Consider the following 14,603-nt stretch of genomic DNA (forward strand, 5'->3'; position numbering starts at 1 on the left):
CGTGAGGCTGCGCTATGGGGCTGTGGTGCGAGATTAGGATGTGGGGCTGCAATGTGGGGGGGGGCTGCGATGTGGGGCTGTGATGTGAGGTTGGGATGTGGGGCTGTGATCCGTGGTTGGGATGTGGGGCTGCGCTGCAATGTGGGGCTGCAATGTGAGGTTGGGATGTGGGGCTGCAATGTGGGGCTGGGGGCTGCAATGTGGGGCTGCAATGTGGGGGGCGGCTGCGATGTGGGGCTGCAATGTGGGGCTGGGGGCTGCAATGTGGGGCCGTGATGTGAGGTTGGGATGTGGGGCTGTGCTGTGGGGTTGGGATGTGGGGCTGCGCTGCTGGGATGTTAAATGCAGGTGTTCTATGGGGCGGAGCTATGGGGTGCGCTGTGGGGCAGATCCGTGGGATGCGGGGCTGCGCTGTGGGGCAGATCTATGGGGTGGTGCTGTGGGGTGGCTGTGCGGGATGTGGGGCTGCGCTGTGGGGTTGTGCCGCAGGGACATGAAATGAAGGGGTTCTGTGGGGCAGGGCTGCGGGGTCGTTGAACGAAGGCCTTCTATGGGGCAGCGTTATGGGGCGGGATGTAGGGTGTGCTATGGGGCTACGCTGTGGGGCTGCGCTGCAGGGATGATAAATGAGAGTTTTATGGGGAGGGTTATGGGGTGCGCTGTGGAGCAGCTCTTGGGATGTGGGGCTGCGCTATGGGGCAGGGCTGTAGGGTGGGGGGCTGCACTGTGGGGCTGCGATATGGGGCAGATCTGTGGGGTGTGGGGCTGCACTGTGGGGACGTTCCATGAAGGGTTCTATGGGGCGGTGCTTATGGGGCTGTTCTGTGGGGCGGCTGCGGGGCTGCGCTATGGGGCTGCGCTGTGCTGATGGTGGGGCAGTTGTAGGGTGAGATGTGGGGCTGCCAAAGGAATGAGACTGTGGGGCAGTGCTGTGTGGGGCAGGGTGTGGGGCTGTGGGATGTGGGGCGGGATATGGGGCTGTGTGGGGCAGTGGGATGTGGGGCGGGTTGTGGGGTGGAGCATGAGGAGCTATAGGATGCCAATGGGGTTCTGATTTGGGGCGCCAATGGGGCCGTGCTGTGGGGCAGTGTGGGGCCGTGCTGTGGGGCAGTGTGGGGCCGTGTGGGGCCGTGCTGTGGGGCAGTGTGGGGCCATGCTGTGGGGCAGTATGGGGCTGTGCTGTGGGGCTGTGCTGTGGGGCAGTGTGGGGCTGTGCTATGGGGCCGTGCTGTGGGGCAGTATGGGGCTGTGCTGTGGGGCAGTGTGGGGTGATGGGGGTGAGGTGTGGGGCGGGATGCGGGGGGAGGTGAGGCGGCTGTAGGGCTGCGATGTGGGGCAGGATGTGGGGCTGCGCAGCGGGCCGATTTGGGGTTGGTGGGGGGCGATGATGGGGGGCAGTTATGGGGCGGCGTGGGGTGATGGGGGGCTGTGGTGGGGGATATGGGGTTTGGGGGGCAGTTATGGGGCGCTGTGGGGTGTGCATGGGGGGCTGGAAGAGGGATCTGTGGCGCCCTATAGGGATCTGTGGGTCTCTATGGGGATCTGTGGGGCTGTGTGAGGCCCTATAGGGATCAGTGGGGTTGTGTGGGACCCTATAGGGATTTGTTGGGTTCTGTAGGGATCTGTAGGGCCATGTGGGGCCCTATAGGGATCTGTGGGGACATGTGGGGCTTTAAAGGGATCAACTGCACTCTGTGGGGCCCTATAGGGATCTGTGGGAGGCTCTATAGGGATCAGTGGGGCCCTATGGGGATCTGTGGGGTCCTATAGGGATCTATGGGGCCGTGTGAGGCCCTATGGGGATCTGTGGGTCCTTATGGGTTTCTATAGGGATCAGCTGTACTTGGTGGGGCTCTATAGGGATCTGTGGGGCCCTGTAGGGATCAGTGGGTCCGTGTGGACCTCTATAGGGGTCAGTGGGTCTTTATGGGGATCAGTGGGCCCTATGGGGATCAGTGGGGTCGTGTGGGGCTCTGTAGGGTCCTGTGGGGTTTAGTGGGGCTTTGTAGGATTCAGTGGGGCCTTATGGGGCCGCATGGGTCCCTATGGGATACTGCGGGGCTCTGTGGGGCTGTGTGGGTCTCTATGGGGTTGTATGGGGCCGTGTGGGTCCCTATGGGAATCTATAGGGCCCTATGGGACCATGAGGGTGTCTAAGGTCCCTGTGGGGCCCTATGGGGCTGTGTGGGGTTCTGTACAGATCTGTGGGGCCCTATGGGAGTCTCTAGAGCCCTATGGGACCAGGGGGGTCTCTATGGGGTCCTGTGAGGCCCTGTGGGTCTCCATGGGGCCATGTGGTCTCTATGGGGTTCTGTGGGGCCATGTGGGTCCCTATGGGACCAGGGGGGTCTCTATGGGGTCTATGGGGCCTTATGGGCCATGTGGGTTTCTATGAGCTCTATGGGGCCCTGTGGGGCCGTGTGGGTCCCTATGAGAATCTATAGGGCCCCATGGGATCATGCAGGTCTCTATGGGGTTCTGTAGGTCTCTATGGGGCCCTGTGGGGCTCTATGAGCTCTATGGGGCTCTGTGGGGCCGTGTGGGTCCCTATGGGAATCTATAGGGCCCTAGGGGACCATGTGGGAGTCTATGGGGCGCTATGGGGCCCTGTGGGTCTCTATGGGGCCTGTGGGGCTCTGTAGGGCCCTGTGGGTCTCCGGGTGTCTGCGGTCTCTGTGGGGCGCTATGGGGCCGCGTGGGTGTCTGTGCATCCCTGTGGGGTCCCTGTGGGGTCCCTATGGGTCCCTGTGGGTCCCTGTGGGGCCGTTGCTGGAAGGGGGCGGGGGGGGGGGGGGTGAGGGCAGAAGCGCTGTCGCCATGGCAACGGCGCCGCGCAGCCGCCATCTTGCACGCCAGCGCCCCCTGGCGTCCGTAGCGCGGCATTGCGCCCATAGGCCATAGCGCCCCCTAGCGCCCATAGCGCGGCATTGCGCCCATAGGCCATAGCGCCCCCTAGCGCCCATAGCGCGGCATTGCGCCTGTAGGCTCATAGCGCCTCCTAGCGCCCGCAGCGCGGCATTGCGCCCATAGCGCCCCCTAGCGGCCCGGAGCTGCCCAGCGCTCCCCATAGGGCCCCATGGCTGCCCGTAGCGCCCCGTATCGCCCATAGCTGCCCCATAGCTCCCCATCGGGCCCATATTTCCCCCTTGCACCCATAGGCCCCATAGGGCCCGAATCTCCCCATAGCGTCCATAGGGCCCATAGCTCCCCATAGCGCCCCATAACACCCCCTAGCGCCCTTAGCTGCCCCATATCGCCTATAGGGCCCATAGCTCTGCATAGCGCCCCGTAGCGCCCCCTTGGGCCCCCTAGCGCCCATAGTTGCCTCCTAGCACCCACAGGGCCCATAGCACCCATATGCCCCATATGCTCATAGTGCCCATAGCTGCCCCATAGCTCCCCATAGTACCCATATCGCCCCACAGCTGCCCCTAGCGCCCCATAGTGCTCATAGGGCCCACAGCTTCCCATATCTGCCCATAGCGCCCCCTAGCGCCCAAGGGCCCATAGCTCCCCATAGGGCCCATAGCTGCCTATAGCGCCTCCTAGCGCCCATAGCTCCCCATAGGGCCCATAGCTGCCTATAGCGCCCACCGGGCCTATAGCGCCCCCTAGCGCCCATAGCTCCCCATAGTGCCTCCTAGCGCCCATAGCTCCCCATAGGGCCCATAGCTGCCCATAGCGCCCATAGCTGCCCACAGCGCCCCCTAGCGCCCATATCGCCTATAGGGCCCATAGTGCCCATAGCGCCCCCTAGCGCCCGTAGCTCCCCATAGCTCCCCATAGCTCCCTCTAGCGCCCATATCGCCCATAGCGCCCATAGCTCCCCATAGTGCCTCCTAGGGCCCATAGCTCCCCATAGGGCCCATAGCTGCCCATAGCGCCCCCTGGCGCCCATAGCTGCCCCTGGCGCCCATAGGGCTCATAGCGCCCATATCGCCCATAGCGCCCCCTAGCGCCCATATCGCCCATAGTGCCTATAGCGCCCCCTAGCGCCCATATCGCCCACAGGGCCCATATCGCCCATATCGCCCCCTGACGCGGCGCTGTCCCCGCAGGCGCGATGTCTCACGAGAAGAGCTTCCTGGTGCCGGCCGACGCCCCCCCGCCGCCCCCCCCCGGGCCGTACGCTCCGCCCTACGCCGCCCCCCCGCCCCCCGGCTTCGTGCCGTACCCCCCCCCTCCGGCCCAGTCGGCGGGGCCGTACCCGCCCCCCCCCGGGCCGTACCCCCCCCCGGGGCCGTACCCCCCCCCCGCCGGGCCGTACCCCCCCCCCGGGCCGTACCCGCAGGGACCCTTCGCGCAGCCGCCCTACGCGCAGCCACGGCCCATGGTGCCCGGGGAGCAGCACTGTGAGTGGGGGGCTTGGGGGGGGCTGTGGGGGGGCTGTGGGGGGGGTTATGGGGGGAGGCTATGAGGGGAGAGCAGCACTGTGAGTGGGGGCTTTGGGGGGGGGCTATGGGGGAGGGGTTATTGGGGGGGTTATGGGGGATGAGGTTATGGTGGATGGGGGATCTGGGGTTATGGGAGGGGGGCTATGGGGGGTGGGCTTATTGGGGGGGTATTGGCTGCAGGGTTGTGGGAGGGGGGCTATGGGGGGAGAGCAGCACTGTGAGTGGGGGCTTTGGGGGGGGGGAGCTATGGGGGGGGTTATGGGGAGGGGGGTTATGGGGGGGGGCTATGAGGGGAGAGCAGCACTGTGAGTGGGGGGCTGTGGGGGGGGACTATGGGGGGGTTATGGGAGGGGGGCTATAGGGGGACTATGGGGGGTGGGGTTACTGGGGGGTTATGGGGGGTAGGGTTATGGGAGGGGGCTTATGGGGGGTGCAGTTATTGGGGGGGTAGGGGAGTGGGCTTATTGGGGGGGTATTGGGGGCAGGGTTATGGGAGGGCGGCTATGGGGCGTGGGCTTGTTGGGATGGGGGTTCTGGGGTTATGGGAGGGGAGCTATGGGGGGCTTATGAGGGGTGGGGTTATGGGGGGGGTTATGGGGGTATGGTTATGGGAGGGGGGCTGTGGGGGGGGCTATGGGGGGTGGGGTTGTGGTGGATGGGGGTTCTGGGGTTATGGGAGGGGGCTTATGGGGGTGGGCTTATTGGGAGGGGGGTTCTGGGGTTATGGGAGGGGAGCTATGGGGGGCTTATGGGGGGTGCAGTTATTGGGGGGGTAGGGGGGTGGGGCTATTGGGGGGGCTATGGGGGGTGGGGTTGTGGGGGTTATGGGAGGGGGGCTATGGGGAGGGAGAGTGGGGGGGTGTTATGGGGGAGCCGTGGGAACGGGGGGTGGGGAAGTGGGGTTATGGGGGTGGGGGTTTTGGGGGGTCGGGTTATGGGGAGGGGGAGTGGAGGGAGTGATGGGGGAGCCGTGGGAAGGGGGGTGGAGGAGTGGGGTTATGGGGGGGTGGGGGTTATGGGGGTGGGGGTTATGGGGGTGGGGGTTATGGGGGTGGGAGGTTATTGGGATGGGGGTTATGGGGGGTAGGGCTATGGGGAGGGGGGTTATGGGGGGTGGGAGTTATGGGGGGGTGGGGTTACGGGGAGGAGGAGTGGGGGGAGTGATGGGGGAGCCGTGGGAACTGGGGGTGGGGGAGTGGGGTTATGGGGGGTGGGGGTTATTGGGAGCGGGGTTGTGGTGGCGGGGTTGTGGGGGGGGGGGTTATGGGGAGGGGGAGTGTGGTTCTGGGGTGTTGGGGTGGGGGGTTGGGCACGTGGGGGTTCCTGGGGGGCCGGGGAGGTGGGAGTGGGGAGGGGTCGTGGGGCGGTGTGAAGGTCATTGGGTTTGGGGGGGGTCCCGCTGGGGGTCCCCGTCCTGCGGTTCCGACCTCCCCCCGCCCCCGTTTGCAGCCCCCCTGCACAGCGCGTACCACGAGGACGGCCCCCCCTCCTACTACGAGCCGCAGGATTTCCCCGCCGCGCGATGGGACCGCGCCGTGCGCCAGGCCTTCGTCAGAAAGGTGGGACCCCGGACCCCCCCCCGGTGTCACCCCCGCGTCACCACCCTGACGTGTCCCCCCCCGTATCGCCGTCCCGATGCCCCCCCAGCGCCCTCCCCCCCGACTTCCCGCTGTGCTGCTGTGCTGTGTCACACCCCCCCCACACACCTATTTCACAACACCCCCATGTCACGACATACCGCCTATATCACAACATAGCCCTTATATCACAACACACCCACTATGTTGTGACACCCCCCCCGTGTCACACCCCCTTCTGCCTCTTTCACAATCCCCAACACATCGCAACATACCCCCTATATCGCGACACCCCCCCCATGTTGTGACACCCCCCCATGTCACACCCCCCGCCTATTTCACAACCCCCCCTGTGTCGCGACATACCTCCTATATCGCAACATACCCCCTATATCACAACACCCCCACTATGTTGTGACACCCCCCCGCATCACGCCCCCTTCTGCCTCTTTCACAATCCCCACCACATCGCAACATACCCCCTATATCACAACGCCCCCCCCATGTTGTGACACCCCCCCCATGTCATGACATCCCCCCCGTGTTATGGTGCCCCCCGCTGCTCCCCCCCCATTTCCCCCCACGTCCCCCCTGCATTGTTCCCCAATGCCCCCCCCATGTCGCAACACCCTCCCATGTTATCACAGCCCCCCCCATGTCACCATGTCCCCCCGTGTTGTCGTAGCCCCCCCCCATGTCGTGACCTGTTGCGACAACCCCTGTGTCATGACAGCTCCCGTGTCATGACCATCCCCTGTTGCGACGCCCCCTTCCCTTTGATCCCTCCTTGTCATGACAAGATTCCCCCTCGTCACGACCCCCCATGTTGCAATACCCCCCCCATGTCATGACACACCCCATACATCACAACCCTTCTCCATGTCACCACACCCCCCACGTCGTGACTCTCCCCATATCATGACATCCCCCCTCCCCTCTCTGTGAGCACCGCTCCGAATGAAAGCTCTCCATTCCGGCCTGCTCCGCCAGCAGCGCCTTATGCCCTATATCGCCGCGGCGGCGCCTTTTGCCCTATATCGCCGCGGCGGCGCCTTATTCCCTGTATCGCCGCGGCGGCGCTGCGCCCCCTGCCGGCCGGGCGGAGTTTGCGCACGGCCGTGAGCCGCGCCCCCCGTGTCACGTGTTGTGTGCGGCGGGCCGGGCGCTGATTGGCTGCGCGTCTCAACCCGCGGTCTTTCGGTCCGTTCTGTGCGTTTCCATGGAGATGAGGAGGGCGACCCCCCATGTCGCGACATTCCTCCTCCTACATCACGAGCCTACCCCATGTTGCGACACACCCGCCTATTTCACAACACCTCCCATGTCGTGACATACCTCCTATATTACAACACTCCCACCACGTTGTGACACCCTTCCCATGTCACACACCCCCCCATGTCATGACATCCCCCCCAACCATGTTATGGTGCCCACCCATGTCACAGCATTCATCTCATATCACAACATCTCCACCCATCAGAGCCCCCAGTGTCAATCCCCCCATGTCACAACACTCCCCCCATCTTGATGCCCACCCATGTCGTGACCCTCCCCATACCTGTGATACCCCCCATGTCACGACCATTTCTCCCATATCGCAACCCCCCCACGTCGTGACCATCCCCTCATGTTGTGACCCTCCCCATATCGTGACACCCCCCCCACATCACGACCATCCCTCCCATATTGCAACCCCCCCACGTGGTGACCCTCTCCGTATCGTCACGCCCCCCATATCGCGACCATCTCTCCCATGTCGCAACCCCCCCACGTGGTGACCATCCTCTCATGTCGTGACCCTCCCCATACCGTGACACGCCCCCCCCCATATCACGATCCCTCCCATGTTGTGACTCTCCTTTCATGTTTTGATTCTCCCTATATCACAATTCTCTCTCCCATATCGTGACCCTTCCGATATCATGACGCACTCCCATATCATGACTATCTTTGCCATATCACGACCCCCCCCATGTCGTGACACTCCCCATATCATGACCCTCCCTCCCATATCACAACCCCGCCCATGTTGTGACACTCCCCATACCGTGACACCCCCCCATATCGCGACCCTCCCTCCCATATCGCAACCCCCCCATGTCGTGATGCTCCCCATACCATGACACCCCCCCATGTCATGACCATCTCTCCCGTATCGCAACCCTCCCATGTCGTGACCATCCCCCCATATCATGACCCCCCCCATGTCATGATCATCCCCATATCGTGACCATCCCTTCCATATTGCAACGCTCCCGTGTCATGACCATCCCCATATCGCGACCCTCCCTCCCATATCGCGACACCCCCATGTGGTGACCCTCCCCGTACCGTAACACACCCCCCATATCGCGACCACCCGTGCCGTATCGCCACCCCGTCCCCTGTGTCGCGACGCCCGCCGTGCCGGCCGCCCCGCAGGTGTTCGCGGTGCTGACGCTGCAGCTGCTGGTGACGCTGGGCTTCGTGGCCGCCTTCACGTTCGCGGGCGGCGTCCGCTCCTTCGTGCGGCGCCACGTCTGGTCCTACTACGTCTCCTACGGCGTCTTCTTCGCCTCCCTCATCGCCCTCAGCTGCTGCGGGGAGCTGCGCCGCAAGCACCCCTGGAACATCGTCGCCCTGGTGGGTGCCGGCCGCACCTGGGGCACAGCGCGCCCCCAAAGGGTGGGGCTGGGGGACAGCACAGCACCCAAGTGTGGGGCTGGGGGCAGTGGGGCTCAGCAGACGCAGTGTGGGGCAGTGGGTCCCTACAACCCCCGTGTGTGGGGCTGGGGGGGTCCCACTATGGAATGGGGGTTCCAGTATGGAATGGGGGCACCTATTGGGGTCTGGGGGTGTCCCAGTATGAATAGGGGTGTCCCAGTATGGAATGGGGGTTCCCAGTATGAATAGGGGTGTCCCAGTGTGGAATGGTGGTGTCCCAGTATGGAATGGGGGTGTCCCAGTATGGAATGGGAGGGTCCCACTATGGAACCAGGGCAGCTGTTGGGGTCTGCGGGTGTCCCAGTATAGAATGAGGGGGTCCCAGTGTGGAATGGGGACACCTATTGGGGTCTGGGGGTATCGCAGTATGGAATGGGGGCACCTATTGGGGGCGTCCCAGTATGGAGTGGGGGCACCTGTTGGGGTCTGGGGGTGTCCCAGTGGGGGAATGCGGGGGGCCCAGTATGGAATGGGGGCACTTAATTGGGTCTGGGGGTGTCCCAGTGGGGGAATGGGGGGGTCCCAGTATGGACTGGGGTGTCCCAGTATGGAATGGAGGGGTCCCAGTCTGGAATAGGGGCACCTATTGGGGTCTGGGGGGTGTCCCAGTATGGAACGGGGGGGTCCTAGTATGGACTGGGGTATCCCAGTATGGGATGGGGGCGTCCCAGTGTGAAATGGGGGCACCTAATTGGGTCTGGGGGTGTCCTAGTATGGAATGGGGGTGTGCCAGTATGGAACAGGGGGGTCCCAGTATGGAATGGGGGCACCTGTTGGAGTCTGGGGGTGTCCCAGTATGGAATGAGGGGGTCCCAGTATGGAATGGGGGCACTTAATTGGGTCTGGGGGTGTTCCAGTGGGGGAATGGGGGGGTCCCAGTATGGAATGGGGTGTCCCAGTGTGGAATAGGGGCACCTATTGGGGTCTGGGGGTGTCCCAGCATGGAATGGGGGCACCTAATTGGGTCTGGGGGCGTCCCAGTATGGAATGGGGGCATCCCAGTATGGAATGGGGGCACCTGTTGGGGTCTGGGGGCGTCCCAGTATGGACTGGGGGGTCCAGTATGAAATGAGGTGTCCCAGTATGGAATGGGGGCACCTATTTGGGTCTGGGGGCGTCCCAGTGTGAATGGGGGGGTCCCAGTACGTAGCTGTCCCTGGGGCGGGCAGTGGGGGCACCATTGGGGTCCCGGCGCGGCCTTTGGGTGCCCCCACCCTGACCCCCCGCCCTGACCCCCCCGCGCCGCCCGCAGTCGGTGCTGACGCTCAGCCTGTCCTACATGGTGGGGATGATCTCCAGCTTCTACGACACCGACGCCGTCATCATGGCCGTCGGCATCACCGTCGTCGTCTGCTTCACCGTCGTCGTCTTCTCGCTGCAGGTGGGCTGGGCGCCGCCGGGGCCCCTTGGGTTTGGGGCTCCCGGGGGGGGCTGGGGGTGCGGGGGGTGCGGGGGGGGGGGGTCCGGTTGGGTGCCCACAGTTCTTGGTTGGTACCAGGGGGCACGGTTGGGTGTTGGGGGTCCCAGTTGGGTGCTGGGCATCGTGGTTGGGTGCTGGGGGTCCCGGTTGGGTGTTGGAGGTCCTGGTTGGGTGTTGGAAGTCCTGGTTAGGTGTCGGGGGTTCTGGTTGGGTGCTGGGGGTCCCGGTTGGGTGTTGGGGGTTCTGTTGAGTGTTGGAGGTCCTCATTGGGTGCTGGGGGTCCCGGTTGGGTGCTGGTGGTTCCTGGTTGGGTGTTGGAGGTCCTGGTTAGGTGTCAGGGGTTCTGGTTGGGTGCTGGGGGTCCCAGTTGGGTGTTGGAGGTCCTGGTTGGGTGTTGGGGGTTCTGGTTGGGTGTTGGAGGTCCCAGTTGGATGTTGGGGGTCCTGGTTGGGTGTTGGAGGTCCTGGTTGGGTGTTGGGGGTTGTGGTTCAGTGTTGGAGGTCCTGGTTCTGTGCTGCGGGTCCCAGTTGGGTGTTGGAGGTCCTGGTTGGGTGTTGGGGGTTCTGTTGGGTGTTGGAGGTCCTCATTGGATGCTGGGGGTCCCGGTTGGGTGCCAGGGGGTTCTGGTAGGGTGCCAGTGGTCCTGGTTGGGTGTTGGGGGTTTCAGTTGGGTGTTGGAGGTCCTGGTTGGGTGCTGGGGATCCTGGTTGAGTGTTGGGGGTTCTGGTTGGGTGTTGGAGGTCCTCATTGGGTGCTGGGGGTCCCGGTTGTGTGCTGGGGGTCCCAGTTGGGTGCTGGGGGGTCCTGGTTGGGTGTTGGAGGTCCTGGTTAGGTGTTGGGGGTCCCAGTTGGGTGTTGGAGGTCCCAGTTGGGTGTTGGAGGTCCCGGTTGGGTGTTGGAGGTCCCGGTTGGGTGTTGGAGGTCCTGGTTGGGTGTTGGAGGTCCTGGTTGTGTGCTGCGGGTCCCAGTTGCGCGTTGGGGGTCCTGGTTGGGTGTTGGGGGTCCCGGTTGGGTGTTGGAGGTCCCGGTTGGATGCTGGAGGACCAACTGGGTGCCCTACTGACCCCTCCTCCCCCCAGACCAAGTACGACTTCACGTCGTGCCGCGGCGTGCTGCTGGTCTGCCTCGTGGTCCTCATCCTCTTCTCCATCCTCTGCATCTTCCTCCGCAACCGCATCGTCGACATCGTCTACGCCTCCCTCGGGGCGCTGCTCTTCACCTGCGTGAGTGGCATCGGCCGGGGGGACACCGGGGGATGTGGGGACATCGGGGGGATGTGGGACATCAGGGAGGTGTGGGGACATCAGGGGAATGTGGGGACTTGGGGGGACATGGGGACACCGGGAGATGTGGGGATGTCAGGGGGATGTGGGGACACCAGGAAGATATGGGGACATGGGGACATCAGGATGTGAGGACATCAGTGGGACGTGGGGACGTGGGACATCATGGGGACACCAGGGAGATGTGGGGACATGGTGAGAAATGGGGACACGAGGAAGATACGGGGACATGGGGACATCAGGGGGATGTGGGGACATCAGGGGGACAGGGGACACTGGGACAGGGGGACACCGGGGAAATACGAGGACATGGGGACATCAGGGGGACACGGGGACATCAGGGGATGTGGGGACACCAGGGGGACGTGGGGATGTGTGGGGATTTGGGGTCCTGGGGACACCAGGGAGATAGGGGCATGTCAGAGGACATGGGGACACCAAGGGGACACCAAGGGGACACCATGGGGACACCAAGGGGACACCAAGGGGACATGGGGACACCAAGGGGACACCAGGAGCAAGCAGGGACACTGTGAGGACAGCACAGGGACACTGTAGGGACACCAGGGGGACACAGAGACACTACAGGGACGTTATAGGGACACTATAGGGACACTACAGGGACACTACAGGGATAGCAGGGAGACATGGGGACACCAGAGGGACGTGGGGACATCGTAGGATATGGGGACACCACAGGAACTGGGGTCGCCTGGTGAACATGGGGGCACTGAGGGGACATTATGGGGACACAGGGACACCACGAGGACACCGTGGGGATGGGACTCTGGGGGGACCTGGGGACACCGTGAGCATGTGGGGATGTGGGGCTTTGGCACCTGGGGACACGGGGATTTGAGATCTGGGACATGGGGACACGGGGACAGAGGGACAAGCAGACATGGGGACATGGAGACAGAGGGGACAAGGGGACATGGGGGTGCAGTGACTTGGGGGTGTGGGGACAAGGGGACACGGGGACGTGGGGATGCGTGATGTGGGGACAGGGGGACATGGGGACATGGAGATGTGGGACAGAGGGACAGAGGAGACATGAGGACACGGGGAGATGGGGACGTGGGAGTGGAAGGGACATGAGAACAAAGGTGACATGGGGACAGAGGGGACACGGGGGTGTGGGGACACAGGGATGCAGAGACAGAGGGGACACGAGGACAAAGATGTCATGGGGACAGAGGGGATATGGGGCACAGTGACAGAAGGACACAGGACATGAGGACATGGGGGTGTGGGGACACAGGGACTGAGGCATATGGGGGGCGTGGGGACAAAGGGGCAGGGGAACGTGGGGACACAGTGACATGGGGACATAGGAACAGAGGGGACACGGGGACATGAGGGATACGGGGGGGTGTGGGGACACAGCAGTGTGGGGACACGGGGACACAGAGATACGGGGACATGGGGATGCAGTGACAGAAGGACGCAGGACGTGGGGACACGAGGACAGGGGACATGGGGACAGAGGGGGCACGGTGACATGGGGACACAGGGATGGAAGCAACGTGAGGACAAAGGTGACGTGGGGACAGAGGGGATGGGGGACGTGGGGATGGGGGGACATGGAGGTGTGGGGATGTGAGAATGTGGGGACGTGGGCACACAGGGATGTGGGGATGTGGTGACGTGGGGACTTGGGGACGTGAGAACAAAGGCGACGTGGGGACAGAGGGGATGGGGGACATGGGGACGGGGGGACGTGGAGATGGGGGGATGTTGGGATGTGGGGATGGGGGGATGTGAGAACAAAGGTGACATGGGGACAGAGGGGATGGGGGACGTGGGGATGGGGGATGTGAGGATGTGGGGACTTGGGGATGTGGGGATGTTGGGATGTGGGGACGTGGGGACATGAGAACAAAGGTGATACGGGAATAGAGGGGATGGGGGACGTGGGGACATGGGGATGTGGGGATATGGGGACGTGAGAACAAAGGTGACGTGGGGACAGAGGGGATGGGCGGACATGGAGGTGTGGGGACGTGGGGATGTGGGGACATGGGGATGGGGGTTGTGGGGACGTGGGGACAGCGGGGACATGAGAACAAAGGTGACGTGGGGACACGCGGGATGGGGGACGTGGGGCCGGGGGGACGTGGAGATGGGGGGATGTTGGGATGTGGGGACACGGGGATATGAGAGCAAAGGCGACACGGGGACAGAGGGGATGGGCGACGTGGGGCCGGGGGGGCGGGCAGAAGGACAGATGGACGGAAGGGCAGACGGACGGAAGGCCGGCCGAGGGGCGGGGGGCTGCGAGGCGCTGCGAGGCGCGGTGGCGACGCGGCGCTGCCCGCAGTTCCTGGCCGTGGACACGCAGCTGACGCTGGGCAGCAAGCAGCTGGCGCTCAGCCCCGAGGAGTTCGTCTTCGCCGCGCTCAACCTCTACACCGACATCATCAACATCTTCCTCTACGTCCTCGCCATCATCGGCCGCGCCAAGGAGTAGGGAGCCCCCCCCGCCCCCCCCCAAAACCGCCCCCAGCACGGTGCCCCCCCCCCCCCACCCGCGCGTTCGAGCCCTTCTCTCCCCCTCCTCTCTCTCCCCCCCCCCAAAAAAAAGCTGTGAATAAGCCCCCCCCACCCCCCGCGCCCCCCCCCCATATTGGATGGTTGAACACTGGAAGCACTTTGACCCAAAGTCCCCCCCCCCCCAGACCCCCAGAAAAGCTGTGGATAAGCCCAACCCCCCCCCCCAAGTGTTGGATGGTTGAACACAAGAAACGCTTTGACTCTGAGCCCCCCCCCAAAAAAGAAAAAAGCAGTGAGAAGGGCCCCCCTCCCCCCCCCAACCCCCCCCTTCTCAGCACTGGGGGTTGAAGCACTTTGACCCAGAGGCCCCCCCCTAAAAAAGCTGTGAATGAGCTCAGCTTCCCCCCCCCCACCCCCCCAATATTGGATGGTTGAACGCTGGAAGCGCTTTGACCCAGAGCCCCCCCCGAAGAAAGCAGTGAAAAGCCCCCCCCCCAACCCCCCCCCCAAAAGCTGCCCCCAGATTTTGAGTGGTTGAACACTGGAAGTACTTTGACCTGACCCCCCCCCCTGCCCCCCCAAAAAAAAAAGCTGTGAATACCCCCCCCCCAGCTTCCCCCCCCCCAGATGTTGGATGGCTGAATACTGGAAGCACTTTGACCCGGAGCCCCCCCCAGTCCCCCCCTCCCGCACGTAGCCCCATTGTGCCGGGGGGGTCCTGCAGTACAGCCCC

General features: G+C 64.1%; 1 protein-coding gene across 1 annotated transcript; it reads left to right on the forward strand.

Moving 5' to 3' along the window:
- Positions 1 to 3,794: 3,794 nt before the first annotated feature.
- On the forward strand, positions 3,795 to 13,882 carry GRINA (glutamate ionotropic receptor NMDA type subunit associated protein 1). Its single transcript, XM_090138277.1, has 6 exons — positions 3,795 to 4,352; positions 5,844 to 5,953; positions 8,393 to 8,593; positions 9,927 to 10,055; positions 11,174 to 11,317; positions 13,698 to 13,882. The coding sequence occupies exons 1-6, from the start codon at positions 4,064 to 4,066 to the stop codon at positions 13,845 to 13,847; spliced, it is 1,023 nt and encodes a 340-aa protein (XP_089994403.1). The 5' UTR covers positions 3,795 to 4,063; the 3' UTR covers positions 13,848 to 13,882.
- Positions 13,883 to 14,603: the final 721 nt, after the last annotated feature.

This window comes from Phasianus colchicus, chromosome 3 (assembly GCF_987193195.1).
Source record: "Phasianus colchicus chromosome 3, bPhaCol1.hap1.1, whole genome shotgun sequence".
Lineage (NCBI taxonomy): Eukaryota > Metazoa > Chordata > Aves > Galliformes > Phasianidae > Phasianus > Phasianus colchicus.